A 20,266-nucleotide genomic window follows, 5' to 3' on the forward strand; every position below is an offset into this window, starting at 1 on the left:
AAGAGCATTCAGATCTAGTGACGCCTTTAGAAGACATGAGGAGTGGATGCAGCAGACCAGTGTCTCTGGAGATAAACCTCTAATTCTGTGACGTATTTTGTGTTTTCATACAAATGGATGTTTGTGCAGTAGTATAAATTAATTCAAGAAAACATTATCTCATGTTGTAATTCGGGCATCCTTTAACTCATTCTTGCTAATATTTATTCTGCAAAATTTTGACTTGGACTTTCAAAAGGTCTATGCAAAAAATGTACAGTTGCTCTATGATGTTTTCACTTCCATTACTCCACGCGCCTGTTCTGTTGAATGTTTGCTTATTTTCTTTATATATCCTATTTAAATGGAGATTAAATATAGCTTATTCATAGAACAGAACACAAAACAATATTTTCACATGATAGATTTTGATTGACAATGCGACAATGAAACTGCTCTGGAATCAAAGCTGTGAACAAATCCATTGTCATGTATAACCTGTAACTATTTCTCCCACACTGTGGACGAGGTAGGAATTGGAATGTGTGGGCGATACAGGGGCATGTCTTGTATTGTACAGCTCAGGTACGCAGGTCTTGATCTATAATGGATCATAGCCTTGAGCCATGACGTCTGTGGAAAATTGAGGCAGACCACACTCCTGCCCACACAGTTCTTCTGCCCAATAGAAGAAGTAGAAAATGTTACTAAAGAGATTTGAAGTAGAATATTCTGTGCAGACGTGATGACTCACAGACAGCAAACATAAAATCATGTTTCTCAAATAGTATAATTACTAACTCTTCCTCTGATGAAGGTGGTTATCCATGTAGTCATAAAATATTTTTTACTTACTATCAGATTGAATCAGATGCTTTTTAGACTGCTCCCCAATACCATTGACGTCCATTTAAAGTAAGCTGGATAGTCCTTTTTTTGTTTTTGTGTCATTCTTACTCAACTAGCTGCCCTAACTCTATCTTCATTTCTCTTAAGTATTAATTAGTGGTCCGGGCATCTAGTAAGGATGCCCCCTGGGCGCGACCCTAGGGAGGTGTTCCAGGCACATCCAGCTGGGAGGAGGCCTCAGGATCCCCCAGTTAGAGCTGGTTAATGTGGCCCAGGAAAGGGAAGTTTGTGGTCCCCTGCTGGAGCTGCTGCCCCCACGACCCGACCCCGGATAAGCGGTTGAAGATGAGATGAGATAAACATTACACAGGTTTTGCTCATTTTTCACACAACCATGTGTTTTCCTGTTTTATTTAGTTGAAGGCATTTTTGTGCCCTTTGGAGCCCTTTTGTGCTCTGGAGAACAGGTCTCCGCATGAAACACACTCAAAGAAGCTGTTGCAACAGAGCTGGGAAATTTATTTCTTTTTGTTTAAAAGTGCCTTTACAGTACCTCATGAGGTATACAATTTTGATGAGATGGGAAAAGTGAGATTGTCAATGACTGACTGCGAGGTTTGGTGCAGAAGACATTATGGTTGTCCAGAGTTACACACACACGCACACACACATTATATGAACAAGCATCTTCAAAATCTCAATTTAATGGCACATTCTAATGAGAACAGAAAAACAGACAATGAGTGAAGATAATAATGTTTTACACGATAAAATCCTTATTTATAAAGGGAGGATTTCCTTCACAGTTGTGGTCCTGTTTTGCATTTGCTCACGTTCCAACAATCACAAAAGGTGTGCGGCACCAAAACTATCCCTCAGCCCCTCAAAAGCCTGAAGCACAAATGTCTAAACCACCAAACAAAAACATCCTTGGTGAGGTTCTCCACTTCCTAAAATAAACCTTTCTACATATTGCTTTTTTTTTTTGGATGCATTTGTGCAAAAAAAAAAATCTCAGTGACAACTAGCATTTACCAAAAGTAAACCCAGACACACCTGGGACATCACTAACTGGTTTTGAGTAAGGAGTGATATTGCACTGCTTTTTACCAACAGAAAGGTATAACACTGGGGTCAGACATCTGTCAGTACACCCATGATACAGGCACCCATTGCGGGGTCGAGGTGGCACGCTCCATGGCCTCCTCCACACCTTTCACACTTTCATCCACGTCGTTGTTGACGATAACCACGTCAAAGAAGTGTCTGTATGTGGTCAGAATGGCGTCCGACTCTTTCTGGATCATCTGCAGGTTTTCCGTCTGGGGAGATAAGACACAGAGGATCAGCACGTGCTGTATGATTGAGTCTGTTTTTTTTCAAAGGGTGTATTCAGATAAAGATGTGGCACCTGGGCGGCTGTGTTGGTCGGAGCGATGAACACAACGAGAGGTGCAAAGTCAGCAGTCCGCAAGACTTTCAAGGTCTGGATCAAAATGTTGAAAAAAAAGAAGAATTTAGTTAGACTGATTGACTCCATGGAAACAGCTTGTACAGGGACAACATTTCCCAGGCCAGAGAGTGCATTTATAAAAGTTTTTTAACTAGTGGAAGGGAGTAGTGTCTCCATTACGTGTAGAACTTTAATCATTTTTTTGTTAAATAAATTGTACTTCTAAGAAGAGTTGTGTTGCAGAACTTACTTTTATTTTACTAAAGAACATTTGCAATACAAACTATTTACTTTTACTCTGTTAAAAACATATATAAAGATGAAATCACCACGACAACGCGCATAAAGAATCCGGTAAATTTTATGCATGCAAAGCCACCCGTTGACTTTGACGCAATGTTAAAATAATAATACACTTTTCCTCAGTCACGACTATTCCTTTCATGTCATGTCATGTCTTCAGAACAACCAAATTTAACTAACCTGTGGTTCTACATCCAGCAAGGTGATTTTTTCCTGCTCGTGGATTTTCTGGATGGTCTCTATTTTGGTACCAAACATATGTCCCTGGAAGCTGCCGTACTCCAGTAGCTCATTCCCAGAGATGCATTTAGTCATGGCTTCATTGGAGATGAAATAATATTCCTGGCCATTCTCCTCCTCCTTGCGTTGGGGTTTGGTGGTGTCTGTGTAGAAGGTTACAGACTTAGCCACAGGGATATTCAGCAAACAGGTTGTTCTATGGAAAGGAATTCACAAACAGTCTGTGGGTCTACTTACGTGGTGCAGGGTAGGAAAACTTCTCAGGGTATTTGGTCAACAGTGCATTTTTGATATGACTCCGTCCTACGCCAGGTGCACCTAAATGAAAACAGCAGAATTTTTATTAAGGACATTTCAATGGACGATGTAACTACCTTTAAGTTGTGAGGTTCTGTACATTTACAAGATTTCTATATCAGTATAGATGATCAGAAATGTCTTATTTTACTTTAAAGTATTTCATCCCGCTAACAGATAATGTAACCGAGCTTACCAATAAGCACCAGTGTTTTCCTTTTAAAAGCAGGGAGCTGAACGACCTCCTCATAAGAAATCACATCCAGCTGGTCAAAAACTGCAACAGAAGCACAACATTTTGTTTTAGACGAACCCGCACGACAGTACAACTGGGGAAAAAACATGGTCCGGTGAGACACTTACTCGAGCTGTGTTTAGCCAGGTACTTGTCTTTGCGCTTATTTTTCTTTCCAAACGGGCTACAGGACTGACTGCCCTCTCTGCTTTTGCTTTTACTTGCCACCCTCCTGCAGTGGAAAAGAGATTTAGGTTAAAGGGAAACTTCTGTATTTTCAAACCTTTGCACCCTATTTCCCCATGTTTCTGTGTCTAAGTGACTAATGCTGACAACCATTTTTGAAATTGGCCCAGTATTGAGCGAGAGTGCTACAGCCTGCAGCTGCGTATCAGACTGCATTGTACTCCTGCAGGGCACTTAGGAACCGTCAAATTTCCCCCGACAGGCTCAAATTGTGATAATAACCATCTCTAAAAAGAAGATATAAAAGAGGTTTTCACATGGCTGAATTTTGAATCATTTCCACAATGTTGAAGAGGCCGCACCAGAATTCAGAAAGAGACTTCTTGAGCGAGACTTGCTTAGACATGACCGGATCAAGCGAAAGGTAATGAAAAACGTTTTATTTGTCCGTAAGGTCCTTTCCATAATGTGTTCAGACACTTATGTTAGCTTGAAGTGGCAAAAACCAGGACTTTTAGTGGACGTAAATAGACAGAGGATTACATTACCATCCTTTCGTGACTGCAGGCTGTAGTGCCCTCGCTCAACACTGGACCAATTTCAAAAATTGTTGTCTGCATTAGTCACTTAACACACTAAAACATTGGAAAATAGGATTTTTTTCTCATTGCTGATGTGGCTCATAATGCTATGTCAATGTTTGGCATGCAGTGTGACTTCATACTGCAGGATTCTTCACCAGATAGCATAACAGAGCTGTTTACCATTCCTGGAGCTCCAGGGACGGGATCAGTCCAGCGAAGTCAGCAACACCGCTCTCCACTCTGCCCTGCCACCAGTTGGGGTCCTGCTTGTTGATAATCTGAATGATGTCACCAGTTTGAAACTTCAGACCTGCCTCTTTGCATGGGATGATGTCATCCATGGCTGGGTCATAGTCAAACTGGGCCCTCATGTACGTCTGTAGATGAAGAGTAAATATGTTGGGAAAAGATTGAGCACATGCACACTTTATTCATTAATGATACGGCATTGATGATGACCTGCAGACCTTACCAATGTGTTCAGTCTTTCAGTTAACCTTTCGATGATCAGGGGTAGGACTAGACAAGCGGGGTGCTTCTTCCTACATTTACTTACAAATGTTGTTCATCGTTATAATTGGCTATTTTTCTGTTGTTCTGTTGTATTTTTTTTTTATTTGTTCAACGTAAAGTTTATTCCATTCTACATTAAAACACAAAACAATTTAATTTCTCTGACCTCTAAGAAGACACTTCCTTCAGTTTTGTGTCTGTTCAGAGATATTTGTCACAAATGACAAACAGCTGTGCCAGATGCTGGCTGAGCATAACTGTCTGTCAACAGATATTTTGCAAGCCAGTAACACACTGAAAAAATACTCAAGTCAGTCAAATGTTGGACGGTCATTTACACTGTGGGTTTTAAGTAAGCTCATGCAAGGCTTGAACTCCCAGTCCCCAGTTCACTCTTAACAGCTTGCCGACAGTGAATAAAATCTACCAACATTATGCGAGCTAACCTTAAGAACATGTTGTTATGAAAGACCTACAGTACCTGTACATACAGAACATATTGATATTGGGACTTTCTAACATACATTTAGATTTTTGCAAAGGCTCGACCAGTTGAGTTGAACTTCTTTTCTTTTTTTGTCCCTGGTTGTTTTTGTTTTGTTGGTTTCTTTTCTCTTTTTTGTGTTGTTCGTTGTTGTTCAATTATGTCTAATTCTTTTGAGACTCTACTACCTCTTCTGTCTTTCAACAGCATGAAGTGTTTAGTCTTACACTAAACACTATTGTAACCATTCTATTGCACATAAAAAAATAAAATAAAAAAGGTCTGCAAATGTTAATTGGGAAATTCAGCCTTAAAGAGAATTTACACATTTATATGATCGTGGACAGCTCAATTCAAATAATCCAGGTCCAGACGTGAGGTCTTATTTATCAAATTATCAATCCTCCTCCTGCAGCTGATCTGCAGAAAACATATAGAAGCTTCTTCTTAAAATCCAATTAAGAAGCTGCTCACAGTTGAGCAGCTGTGTACAGCTTGTTTAGACTCCAGACTGGAGAGAAATTACTTATATGTATTTTAACTGTCAAAGATCACAGCAGGAACCTGTGTAAATTCTCCTCAGGGTGAAATATGTCTACTGTTAGTGGAGTTCATGAACATTTATGGTTTCCCCAAGTTACTCCTGTGGTAGTAGTACAGTACACAGACAAAATGAATACTTAATAGTGAGAGTGGGTATACTGGAGTGGTCTGGGACACCAAAAATGATGCACTATGAGCATTAAAGAATGAAAAGCGTATTAACTATGTCTACATATTAATGGCCTATAAGCTGTTAAGTAGACTGCCATCACTGACCACAGCAAAGACGGAACTTAATGCAGCGATAAAAAGGTATTAGGAGAAGAGCAACGTCACTGAATGCAGTGGATTTCTTCTTTGTGGTCATTGAATTAAAGCCATTTTCTTATACAATGCCACAGACTAGTGTTATATGTTGCTAAATCAAGCCAGCGGCCATTTTTAATCCATAGGAAGCGAGTGAATGGCTCCCAGAAAAATGTGATGTGGCCAGTAGATGGCAGAATGAAACACACTACCAAAGTGGTTCAAGTCAAACTAGCAAAACTAATGTGAGTGATGTTCTTTACATTTATTTAATAGTCACCTGAGTTGTTCATTGACTAACAGCAGATTCACCTCATAAAAGAACAAAATCCTTTTTAAACAGTTATCTGCGGAGAGAAAACCTGTAAGAAATGCAATCAAACCCATCCTTGTAGATCATACCACTAGAAGCAATCATTGGATCTGAATGTGAGGCTCATTTTCTTGGTTTACTCATGCAAATTCAGAGTTTGGAGAGAACACATGTGCAACACAGAATTCACAGCAGGCCACAGCTGAGTGCATATTCTGCCGGTCATGTTATTACCTCACAGGCTCGGGACCGACTCTGCAGGTTGGGTACGATCTTCATTGTGACCACTCCGTTGGTTTCTTTCTGTGTTTAAAGAAGACACAGTTTTACACATATTTAGTGGTTTAAAGTGTGATGCTTACATAAAGATTTGGATTGACTTTTGTGCCGAAATCTAAGTTATGAGATATCAACTTACCAGGATCTTTTGGAGCTGATCTACACTTTGGTTCGTCACACTTTTCCCGTTGATTTCTGCTATTTCATCCCCTTCGTGTAAGGACCCTGGAGAGAGGGACAAACCAGAGGAAGTGTAGTTGCTCCAAATATGCTCTTCTGTGTTCCAGCTCAGTGTCTGTAGTGCCGTTATTTTGCATCAGGTTTGTCTTGTAGTTTCGGGTTTACATGCTTTAATCTTCAAAAACCACATTATTTTTTTTCTCATACTGTCTGTCTGAATATACCTGTATTCATTAATTGTCTGAAACAATTAGCTCCTGTCTCTTTAAGCCCCCCCTCCTGAAAAAGCCCAATCCGCTCTCATTGTTCAGTGTTTCCAGGTCTTCAACATCTAACCTCTCTCTGTCTCTGCACCATCATTGCAACCAGAGAATGACTGTAACAGCACTGCAGCAGCACCCTACTTGTTTAGTTGTGACATCATAACCGTACAGAAGTCCTGACGGCTCGTTTAAAGTCACAGTTTCTGAATACGTCTGTGTGCATCTCTCTGTGGCTACAGCATTTTGATACTTTCACAGTGTATAGCACCTTGACTTGCTTTATATCAAACAACTCCTTACTCACTTTTTTGCCATTAATTGCATTAGAAATAGTTTTTTTTCTTTCTTTTACATATTACAGATGATTACACTTAGACTTCTCTTTATTGATCCCTTTGGGATGAACTCCCGCAAGGAACTTGAGTTTCCAGCAGCTTACAAAAACACGAGGGAGGTATAAAAAAATACAGTAAAAGATAACCAATAAACTCTAAGCTAAATAAATACAGAATATAAATACAGAATATATATATATATATAAGCAATAAACAGTAAGCAATAAACTCTTAGTCAAATATATGAGGTCGATTCACGGGAAATTAAATCAGATAAGTTAAATGTAGAGGAAATGTGTAAGATTAAATGATTGCACTTAAGTGGTGGATAAAGTTATTGCACAAAGAAAAGAAGATAAGTGTATTATATTAATTATCATAACAGATTAATATAAACAGAAATCAGTTTGTGTCTGGTCTGAGATATCCTGTATACTATTTCTGTCGACCTCCTCCAGTACGGTAGATGCTCATGCTAAGAAAGCTTTACGGCTAGAGGACTTACTAACACACAGACCAGGTTGGCACACTCACCGACTAAATCCAATCAAATGTGATTAATTACCTTGTCTGTGGATCATGCCCCCGTGCAATATTCTGGCCACGGTGCACCTTTGTTTGTCATTCAGCTTCAGAGTAACCCCCTGCAGACAAAGACCACAGTCAGTGAACAGGCTTCAGCACCTACACAAATATGAAAATATAGCAATGTGTGTGTAGAGGCAGACAGCATACCATTGGCTCTGAAGGATTCTTTTCAAATTCGACTTCTTTCATCCTGGTCAGCTCTGTGCCGTTCATGTGTCCAGCACTACCGTTGGTGTACACCTCAGCTCCCTTATTCTCATAGGTTTGCATAGCAGCCTGTTAAAGACAAATAAAGAAAATGCAACATTTATTGTTTTTATCTTGCATAAAATGAAATCAACTCTGCCACAAATGAGAAGTTTAAACATTCCTTTATGCAAATGAATGTATCTCAAGATTAACAGTCAGCTCATTGGGACAGATTGGATCACACAGCATTCCCAATGACTGCAGTGAAAGCTGTGTGCCGACCGCTTTGTTTCATTTGCAGTTTCAACATATGTTCAAGGTTGAAAATTAACCCAGCGTTTTAACACTTCATTAGCCACGTCCGGTGATCTGGTCCACCTGGTTCATGTGGTCATGGATACCACCGGTCTCATCGGGGGTCACATCAAAGAGTAGCATGGACGTAAGGAAGACGATTCTCCAAAGTATAGTCTTTAAATTCATACTTCAAGTTTGGTGTAGAAATCAAAGAGGAGACCAAAGACCGCTGTCTTACTGTGTTTTTACATTTAAATGAACCCAAAGACGAGTCAAAAACAGGGAATCCCTATCCCCAGAAAATGTCCTTGTTGCTCTCAGAGTGTCAACATAAGATGGTCTCTTGTCTAGATCCTGGTCTGAGAAGACATCCACATGCCATTTTTCTAGGAATCCCATTAAATGTCTAAGATACTAGGGCTGCAGAACATTTTTTTTCTTTAATGGTGCCTTTTATGTTCAGTTCAATGTTCAGCTTCTTCAATAAAAAAATGTTAGAAATCATTTCTTTTCATTTACTGAAAGCAGCAGAGTACACTTTACTTTCAGTTTATTTATCGTATGTAATATCGTTATTCAACAAAACTACTACATTTTACATATTTTCATGCTGTCCTATAAGATACATGGGGAGTAAAGTGGCCTTCTGTGGATAGCATTCATGTATAATATAGAACAATGAGTGCACAATATCAAAAAGTACATAAATTGGTCACTAAAGTGACACCAGAGACACGAATACCTGTGTCAGCACAAATGCATGGAAATGACACATCAGCACTGCTTCAGCAAAACAATATATAATCTATCTTCCAGCATCAGCAGAACTACAATAAACCAATAAATATCATTATCACCTTCCTCCTCCTCACCTGTAACCTTAGCCCTGAAATACTGTGGAAACTGCAACAGCACACAGTCTGGTGTGTTACATGGGGTTTCATCCATGTCCTCTTCATTAAAAATTTGTGGTTTTAGTAACATTGTTATCTTTACATGTATGTGTCACACCCTTTTGACCTTTGGCTGCTCTGGAAAACCCAACTATCCAACTGGTCATGAAAGCCAAGCAGTTGTTTTTCTGTGCAACATGATATTTCACAGCCTTGTGCGGTTATATGTCAGGACTGTACAGTACCAGGAGGGAATATTTGGATGGAGTCCAATGATGGAGCAATTAAATTACATCCTCTGAGGAAAGGAATATGCGCAGCAATCTTGCTACAGATAAAATCTCCACATACAAATCTGTCCTGAAGCCGCACACACTGATTTCAATCTCTGAACTCCAAATGTGTCTTATTTGTTATTTCTATAGCAAAAGGTTATTTTCAGTTTAGAGTTGCTTTAAATACAATGGGAAAGACATTTGGTGGGACTACATATTTGTGATCTTATGAGTGGCATACATTAACTTAATAAAAAATTGTGAGTAAAAAGTACCAGAAAGGGTTGTTTAATTATTTTACCAATTTAGAGAAACTTTGTATGCCTATTATAGGCAGGAATAACTGTCCAAACCTATTTTCACAAATACTGGGTCCTCAAGGCACAGAGCAGGAGACTTTATCTCCTCTCAGCAGAGTGCTGACCCTCAGGACTGAGCAGGAAGGAAACAGATAAAAGGTTAAATCGAAGGGCTTTAGCACAAAACAACTGAAGCTATCTGAAGAATGTAACAGATTTCTCACATACTGTGGGCTGTAGAGGGAATGTGTCTCACAGCTGAATGCTAACGTATTCACCTGATTGGATTTGGACTGGCAGTAAAGGGCATTTTTAATTAAAATCAGAGTGTAAAGAGATAAATGATGAAAGTCATTCATCTGCTTTGTCAAAATGCGTTTCCAATCACTGTTAACAGTAAACGCGTTACTTGCTGACTGTAAATGAAGTGGGCGTACCCTTCTGGTCTCAAAAGTGAAGCTAATGCAGAAGCGCCTTAAACCTGCATTCTTTCTAATGCCCAGCAGTGGCTCACTCTACTGGCTGCAAAAAAAGGACAGATTGATTTCACTCAGTAAACATTTTTCTAATGAGTGCATGGTCTTAATCACTAGTTTCAAGTCTTCTTCAATACAGCATCATGTTCATTTAGTAAAGTATGGTCCCATTTAGAGTAAAACAAACGAGATGCAGGGTATGCTTTCATACCTTGCGACTAACTAGTGACATGTCAATCAGGGTAGAAGCCTAGTAAGGCCTATCCATGGCACTGTGCTTTCCCTTCCACAGTAGGTTTTCACTCGATTAAAGTTTTTTAACCTTTTGGTCACCTACAAATGTCTTGTTCAGCACTCTAAAGAGTTCATTTTTTCCAGTTGGTACATTTTGTTTTAGGCCTTATTTTGCTAGGCAGAATTAGCAAATAATATCACATTTCACATGAGTTACAGATGCAATTTGCTAACCAAGCTAGCTAGACAGTGTTAGCTAATAACATCACCACCACCAACAGCTCCACCACTCTTCCGCTCAAATATGGAGACTTCTGGCTCCAAAAAATAACAAAAACATGATACTGAAGACCAATGGGTGACATTACGGTGGCTGCATCCACTCCTTTTATACGGTCTATGATGTTACTAGGGGTGTTCGATGGAAATTTTGAATTGAAAATCGATGGAAATTAGCTTTTAATTAGCTTTAAATGAAAAGCAGGATCTGCGATTTCCCCATTTCAAATAGTAGTAGTATTTAAATGTGGCCATAGTGATGTACGCCCCCCTAAAATGGTGGTTGTATCACACTTGACACTATGTAGCCTCTTTTTAAAGAAGAATTTGAAAATGTGAATGACTTTTTTCAGTGCATAAAACCAACAATCTGTTGATCTTTCAATGGCATAGTAGTCAGTGCTGGAATGATTTTTTTAAACGAAAATTGCATCAAATGGATGAAGTCATGACAGCCCTAGATGTTACTATAACTAGAGTCAGGAACCCCTTTCGTGATGAATGCCAGTCTCGGGTGTGGAGATAAACAAACGGCTGAGTGAAAGGCAGAACGCATTTGGGAAAGAACAGAGTGTTCTGCTCATCTCATCTAAAAAGGTAGGTTTGGTTTGTTTGAGGTACATCAAACAAGAGTGAATTTCAGAAAGCCAATCTTTGGATGAGATAATACACAATGAAGATCTGTAGCTATTGTTCTAGCTGTTTTTCTCCACACAGTACCATGATCTAATATGACTGATTACATTACATCACAATATGTCTCTTTATCTTGGGATGATTGGCCTTTCAAGTCAATAAATATTAATTATTAATCCTTTCCCCCTGCATGATTAAGGGTGGGTCTCATCTCCTGCCAAAAGGCAAAGAAGTATTGATCTCTTAAAGGAACACAGGAGGAAATCTTTATTTGATCTATGTAGGAATCGGAGAATTTGAAAAGAACCTACAGATACAGCTGGGAGCGCTGTTGGAAGCCAGTACTGTTGACATTAGTCCTCCATCCCATTCAAGGTCTCCCCTGCCTGACTTGCATGAACTTGTTTGGGTGTTAACATGACAGCAAATCTTGTGGCTAACATAACAACTTGTATTGTTGTCCTTGAGTTGAAATGCATGAATGACTGTCTATGTATAGGGCTAGTCAGTCCAAAGTATGCAGAGTAGTCTCCAGAGGAACATAACCCAGTGTAAGGCAGAACAACACTACTTAAGTAGAACGTACACACAAAAGAACAGGCTGCCCCACTTTACTTAGTTTCATTACCAAAGTCAATCAAATCAGCTAGATGGCACGTACAATACACTTCTGTACCACAATACAAGCAGCATTACACACCGCAGTCTGCACTGTGGGATAATGAGCCATATGACCTCACTTACTCACACAGATTTCACAAATCAGCATTGCGCAGAAGAACACGGTGACAAGATTGTGACTTAAGGCTATTGCGCTGCTAACTGCTGATGTCAGGAAAGGAGTTTCCTCCCTTCACCGTTTCCCTCAGCAGCTCACTGCTGACTTTTCAAATTCACTGAAGGAGTTTAGGACACAGAGTTCCCTCGGCAGAACTGGCTGCCAAACTGAGGCCTGGGAAGTCGTCAAGGATTTAAAGGGGAACTACGCCCAATCTCAATACCCATACTTGTTATTCCTATGGTCTAAGACAGTCCAAAAATATTCGCAAGCATGAACAACTCTCTCCCAAATCCAAAAGCTTGAGCGCTAAAACTCAAATTAGTGACGTCGTCAAGTATAAAGTGTGGAGCTGCTCCAGACAGTGAACTGGGAAAGATGTTATAGAAGACACAGAGCAGCCAGGGGGGTGTTCTGAGTTCATGGGGACATTTTCTATTTCAGCACTGAGAAAACTGGGCACAAAAAAGGAGAAAACACAAAATCTGTCTCCATTCATTGTCTATGGAGCAGCTCCAGACTTTATACATGACGACATTACTAGTTTGGAACTCTGGTTTCTGGCTTTGTGAACAAGAGCTGCTCTCTTTCAGATTCCTAGGCCACCAGAAAAAAAATAACATGCATGGATTTAAACAAACTAGTGTTTGAAGTACCTTGGGGTCACAGGTGGTCACACATATCAGCTGTGGCCCATCTTAAAGGCAAAGGCAAGGGTTTCGCAACATAATCCAGCCGTGAAACTCGAAAACAAGTTTATGCCTTAAATACCAACCTGGTACAGTGTGATGTAGTAAACAACCTGCCTGGCCTCAGCTGACTGTTGACACTAATTCAGCAGCGGCAGCAGCCCAGCACTTGTAGCTGTAGGCCAAGTTACACATTTGACTGACTTGAACTTTATTTCCTACCTTTCCGTTTTAAAACTACATGTCATTGTCTCAGAAATGAGCCTAAATATGTAACTTTAATATACAATTCAATTTTATTTATTGTGCCAAATCATCACAAAAGTAATCTCAGGACACTTTACAGACTAGGTAAAGACCACACTCTATGACTTAGTTATGATTTACATATTTAGACCCAACACTTCCTCCACTGAGTACAGTGACAACGAAAACCTTCCCTATGTGACTTCACTGGCACAGTTAAACATGACTATGAGCCTATGGTTATAATACAAATTGTCTGGCTCTATACCAACTGGACCACTTACTCAGTGTCTTGTGATCACAGCTAGACATATGGACCGCCTGGCATGTGATGTATAGCTTCGTTTCCCCAATTTTCTAAATGATTCCCTTGTGTAGTTTGGAGGGTAATGCAGAAGTGAAATTGCCAGAGTAATGTCTACTGGGATCCGAGGCTGACTGTGCAACAATGAGCAATGCAGTGGTTACCGGCACGGCTGCTGCTCGTTTGGTGCATGTTCTCCATCAACACGTTCACTTGTTGTAAGTTGTATCACGAAAACACGACTGGGTCTATTTTTAGAGATCTTGTCGAGGAACAAACATGGGTCATGTGCCCCATCTCTGCCTCCCCGGAAGCAAACATGTACATCAAGATCTGAGGGGCAAAGGGAAAACAAGGTTAAAAAAGACTAAAACGACACCCTACCTTGTCAGACTTTGGTTTGTTTTGAAGGAGCTTCTCCAGGTAGAGGTCCGAGAGGGCTGTCCGGACGCTGTTGACCGACTCCAGTATGACAGCGGGTTCGTTTTTATTGGATTTTAACGTCATCTTTCCGCTAGCTATAAAAAAAAAAAAAAAGAAACGGTGAACCCGATGTGCCCCCGCTCAAGGTCCGCAATAGGCTGGCCACAAACTGTTGCGAGAGCGGATTAATACGGTGATAAGGAGCCGTGACGGTGTGATAAGTCACTCCGAGATAAGAGTCCAAGGTTTTGGTCGGCAGCAGGTGAGGTACAGGAGATATGTGCTGCGGGGACACCGCTGACAAAGCAAGTAAACATGTAACTGACTGCTGCTCACAGGGGCAGGCTTATGCTGCGTTCAGGGGCCTCCCGGAAGCTCAAAAATCCCACACTCCAGTTGTATATTAGGTTCGTGCATTGAATTGTTCCCGAACGTAAATTAAAAGCACAATAGAGCATTTAACATGAGTTGTTTTATGGTTTTTTTTTATTATTATTTTGCTGTGTTTCCTCTAGTAAAGCCCACAGAAAATGCTTGATACTACACTGCTAAGTTTATATTTTACCTATGCATATTTTCTAAATTGCGGATACATTCACTTAATAGGCAAACATGCCTATTTTAAAATGTAAAATAAAAAGGGGAAATACAAACTTTAAGTATTTGGTATTTCTTTCAAAATTATGTATATTATTTTACTGGATTATAAGTGATGTATTAGTTTGTACATTAAAGCTTAATATGTTAAAGCTGGTACAGGTTGGGGCTATTTTGTATTCACTATAGCCTACACACCCTCAGGTCTTTATCTTTATCTACCATTGTCTTTATCCTTAATAATATATCACAATGTATTTGTTAATTTGTTAATTATCAAATACATAGTGGAGTAAAAAGTACAATTGTGTCTGAAATGTAGTGGAGTAAAAGTAGAAAGCTGCAGAAAATGGGAATACTCAAGTAAAGTACAAGTAGGATAGGCCTATTTTAACACTGTAATTAGAAGCCCATGGTACTTAAGAACGATAAGTAAATGTAGCCTACATAGTTTCATAAACATGTCAGACAGTACTTGAATGCGGCATTACCGCAGCGTTTTCAGCAGAGCTTCACTATCTGGCTACAGGGATGCACACTGACGGGGATCCCAGCTGCTGATTCATCAGTTAATGTGGACAAATAAGGCTCATGGCATTTCTTTTTTTGTAAAATAAAATAACGTTATGCATTGGTTTACGAAGAAATATATAAAATCTGAATAGTGTTTGATTACTAAATAAAAAACATTTAGGCTACAGCTGGCCAAATCAAACTAACCTTACAAAAACAGTACTTGCACAAACTACACGCATTGTGTGTGTTAACAAGCGGGATGCTGTTTCCTTTGGCAGGCATGATTTTTACGAGTTAATAGCATTCATCATGAAAAAAGATTCAGAGTTTTAAAATGGCCATCTTTTAAAAACTCGGGTGTAATCTTGTCTGATTACATTTGCAGCAATCCATCACTACCAAGCCCTGTATACTATTCAATTCAATTCAGTTTTATTTATAGTGCCAAATCATAACAAACGTTATCTCAGGACACTTTACAGAGTACGCATAGACCCAACAATTCCTCTGTAGAGTACAGTGGCAACGAAAACCTGCCCTATAACAGGCAGGGGCGTCAGACAGACCCAGCTCTGTGGAGGACGGCCATCTGTCTTGACCGGTTGGGGAGGAAGAAAAGGAGAGAGAAAGAGAGAAAGACAAAGACAGACAAAAGACAGAGAGACTGACACACTTCCAGGGATGCAAGCAGCCAAAGAGTAACAGGAACTATAACAATATCTATAGTAATGTGAATATTACTTATATGTTATGGCAGTTAATACAGCAGAATAGTAGGAACAGGCACATCTAAGGTGATAGAATATGAAAATGATAATAATTATGACAAACATGATCAATGATGAGTAGGGGCAATTGCAGCTACAATACAGCAAGACATACCACTGATGGTGTTTTTATGGCTACAAATTTTATAATTTATAAGACTAGTGGCAGTATAAATGACTAATAGTTATAGAAGAAGTAGGAAGCGTCATGCAGGACCACGGCAGCAGGCATCACCACGATCAGCAGAGACCTACACACAGGACCACGGCAGCAGGCATCACCACGATCAGCAGAGACCTACACACAGGACCATAGGACCACAGCAGCAGGCACCATCACTATCAGCAGAGACCTGCACACAGGACCACGGCAGCAGGCACCACCACCATCAGCAGAGACCTGCACACAGGACCACGGCAGCAGGCACCACCACTATCAGCAGAGACCTGCACACAGGACCACGGCAGCAGGCACAACCACTATCAGCAGAGACCTACACACAGGACCACGGCAGCACGCACCACCACTATCAGCAGAGACCTGCACACAGGACCACAGGACCACAGGACCACGGCAGCAGGCACCACCACCATCAGCAGAGACCTACACTCAGGACCACTGCAGCACGCACCACCACTATCAGCAGAGACCTGCACACAGGACCACAGGACCACGGCAGCAGGCACCACCACCACCAGCCAAGACCTTCGCACAGGACCAGGGCAGCAGGCACCACCAACATCAGCAGAGACCTGCACACAGGACCACGGCAGCAGGCACCACCACCATCAGCAGAGACCTGCACACAGGACCAAGGCAGCAGGCACCACCACCATCAGCAGAGACCTGCACAGGACCACGGCAGCAGGCACCACCACCATCAGCAGAGACCTACACACAGGACCACGGCAGTAGGCATCACCACCATCAGCAGAGACCTACCCACAGGACCACGGCAGTAGGCATCACCACCATCAGCAGAGATCTGCGAGACGACAAAGCACAAATAACTCCGGGGAAGAAGTTGTATTAGTAACATGCATTGATGAGACATGAATGACACAGACAGAGAGGAGAGAAGGTCAGAGTATTAGGAAAAGTATTATCCCCCGGCAGACTAGGCCTATGGCAGCATAATTAAACAGAACAAAATCAGCTTAAAACTAACAACACAGCTAAGGGCTCTTAGCCCTAGCTGTAAGCTTTATCAAAAAGGACATTTTTAAGTTTACTCTTAAATATGGGGAAAGTGTCTGCCTCCCGAACAACACTTGGGAGTCGGTTCCAGAGAAGAGGAGCTTGGTAGCTGAAGGCTCTGCCTCCATTTCCACTTTTGGAGACTCTAGGAATGACGAGTAGCCCTGCATTCTCAGAGCGCAGCGATCTAGTCGGGTAATACGGTACTATGAGCTCTTTAAGATACGACGAAGCCTGACCAATAAGAGCTTTGTAGGATTTTAAATTCTATTCTAGATTTTACAGTTAGCCAGTGCAAAGAAGCTAATACAGGAGAAATATGATCTCTTCGGTTTGTTTTAGTTAGTACACGAGCTGCAGCATTTTGGACCAACTGGAGACTCTCAACAGACTTATTGGAGCAGCTTGATAATAAGGAGTTGCAGTAGTCCAGCCTAGAAGTAACAAATGCATGGACTAGTTTTTCTGCATCTTTCTGAGACACAATGTTCCTAATTTTCGCAATGTGTACTGTGTACACATCCGTCACCTGCTATCAACCACATACACTTTATTTTCACAAGTATTACTGGATCCATTTACATCTACACAGCCTGCACTTTAGGCTCCTGAAACAACATAAAAGAGTGGTTTTCAAATGAATCAATGACATGATCACTACAGAGGATGCCTAATAATGTATTACCAGAGGATTTGGAATAGCCCACACATGATTTATGTCTGGTAGCCAATATGCAAAAGGTCATTATTTACTTTACCTCTACAAATCGCCCCTAACCTCAGTTTTATACAGATGATCTGTATATGCTATTTCGTTCGAGGGTAGGATAAATAACAGAAGCCTTCAAAATGACCACAAAAGTCAGCCAATTGCCTCTCGAAAACACACACCCCACGTGTTTTGGAAATAAATCTATTTTGAAATAATCCCTAAAGTGTACCCCGATGCAAAATATCTCAAAACATAGACACACAGAGTATTAGACCACATCAAGCCCTATGTCAGAAAGGATTGGGTTAGATTTTTTAGATAATTGACATTCTGACTTATCATTTCTCATATTTTTTTCCATTATATATATCAAATTTCTGGCATGGTTAATATGATCATGTCATATTCACAGTAGCAAATTGAGAAACAGTAGGCTAAGTCACCCATTGTTTGTTTTATAAATTATTTAAAATCCTTTTTATCTGCACTTAAAAGAATTTACTCCAGGAAAATTTGTGGAAAGGTATCACTTTTCTTTATTTGTTTTATTCCCTTCATTGCTGAAGTCTCTCCTCTTTATGGGTCTGTGTGGTTATTATCTATGCCAAGTGATCAAGTGTTTGTGTAAAACCCCCTTTCTTTTTCATCCTTTCCTTCTTATTTCTTCAAGTCAACAGTGAATATGTAGCCTTGCCACAATAATCATGTCAGAAATAAATATATTGTCCACGACTGATTGAGTGGTCCTTGATGTGTATTTAACGTGTGTGTGAGTGTTTGTTTTGTACAGATGATCTGTAACAAATTGTAATCGGAAATTGTTACACATGAAAATGGTTGGATGCTCTATCAGGATTTATGTACGGTGTGTTAAACTTCCCTTCCTGTTGTTGTGGGGGATGCCCCAGTGTGCAGTATAGGGCCAAGTCTATCCTGTACAGACAGCTGAGCCCCACTGCTCTTCATTGTGAAGCCCAACAAAACAGACTGGGGGAGAAATAAAGAGGTATTCAGCCAGGCGATGAGTGTTAGCTACCTGATAAACAGCCAATTTCCATAAAGGACTCCAGAGGGAGCCAGCATGCAGCTTTGGATCAGCCATTCACCACTAACATGGCCCGGCCTGCTAAAGCCTGGCTCCTGATGAAGAAGCGTTTGGCTTCACTTCTGCCTCTCATTCAAACCGCTGTCATAGTCCCAGGTCTTAATGCTGTGAGGTGAGCAGCACACACCACTTCTGCTGCAGTTTCACCTGATTTACCACTCTATTAGTGTCTTGTTGCCTAACGTCTCCCATCATGTCACATTCAGTGACTCGCCCTCTGCTCACTATATTATATAGTGTTTTATATGCTGACCCACTACTGCTGTAACAAAATAATTTTCCCAGTCTGGGATCATTAAAGTAATTCTATTCTAATTCTATTCTATAAGATGTTCCCTCCTCTCCTGCAGAAATGGGAACCTCATCTGAAACAAAGACCACTTCAACTGACATCATAATACATACACTCTTGTGTCTTAAAAAGCAGCATCTCAACTGTCTCCACCGACTGAAGAGAGCCAGCCTCCCCCGACCCAACCAGTCCACTTTCTACAGAGAAACCAGAGGGAGCGTCCTGACCAGTTTCAGTGACCCAGTTTTATGAATTCGCGCCCACTAGCTCACTGTACTGGCTTACAGGGGCACTTGAGTAGAGCAGAGTCATTGTTAGTGCTATTAATAACCTGTGCTTTTGCTGCTACGACACATCAGAATGTCTGCTGTGGAAAAATAGGTCTATTTCCCAGAGGGAAACCTGATCGCTCACCTGCCTACACATCCGTCACCTGCTATCAACCACATCTAATCTCATAGAGGGTGTTTACAGCAGCCTACAGTATGTATACCTGCCTGTCCACATCTTTGTTGCTGGCTTTAAGCTTTCAGTTTAAACCAAGCAAATACTGGTTTCTCCTCTACAGCTTTGTCCGTTGAGCCCACCCGTGAGTCCCAAATACCCTACACACCTTGTGCACACACATGTTTTCACCTATTGTGGCTGATTAGACCTCTTCACTGGATTACGTAGCAGAATTGGCTACACATGAATTGCATTGCATTCGATTGGGCTTGTGTGTGGCCATAGGGCTTCATAGCGCCCCAAACGCACGCCACAGTTGGGAAAAGTTATTTTGACGTTTACAAAATTTGGTGGGATCATTGCTCTCATCTTGAAGAATATGTTGTCATTTTTTTTCACCTAACAGAAAGTCGGCCATCTTGGATTTTGTGCATTCATTTTCACTTTACGAACACATGTTTGAGGCCTTTAGGGTGCACAAGATGCATGGAACTGTGGACACAGCTTCAGAACAATTATGTTTTTGATTTGATGTTATAATTTGACTTGGGCGTGGCACGCCTCGCTATAGCGGCCCCTAATTACTTTGAGCACTGGAAGGGCACATTCAATGCTGCTTGCAGCTTTAATTATTTTTGTTCTGCGTGCTATTTTGTTCGAGGGTAGGATAAATAACAGAAGCTT

At 40.8% G+C, this 20,266-nt stretch overlaps 1 protein-coding gene across 1 annotated transcript; it reads right to left on the reverse strand.

The window, feature by feature from the left end:
• Window positions 1-1,372: 1,372 nt before the first annotated feature.
• Window positions 1,373-14,242, reverse strand: mpp1 (MAGUK p55 scaffold protein 1). The gene is made up of 12 exons (XM_083926935.1): window positions 13,910-14,242; window positions 8,078-8,206; window positions 7,908-7,986; window positions 6,704-6,789; window positions 6,520-6,588; window positions 4,307-4,503; window positions 3,485-3,588; window positions 3,318-3,398; window positions 3,062-3,142; window positions 2,765-2,967; window positions 2,240-2,314; window positions 1,373-2,150 (listed from the first exon to the last, which is right to left on the reverse strand). Exons 1-12 carry the CDS (start codon window positions 14,030-14,032, stop codon window positions 1,974-1,976), a joined length of 1,404 nt encoding a protein of 467 aa, XP_083783061.1. The 5' UTR covers window positions 14,033-14,242; the 3' UTR covers window positions 1,373-1,973.
• Window positions 14,243-20,266: the final 6,024 nt, after the last annotated feature.

Source organism: Echiichthys vipera, assembly GCF_963691815.1.
Source record: "Echiichthys vipera genome assembly, chromosome: 14".
Taxonomy (NCBI): Eukaryota; Metazoa; Chordata; class Actinopteri; order Perciformes; family Trachinidae; genus Echiichthys; species Echiichthys vipera.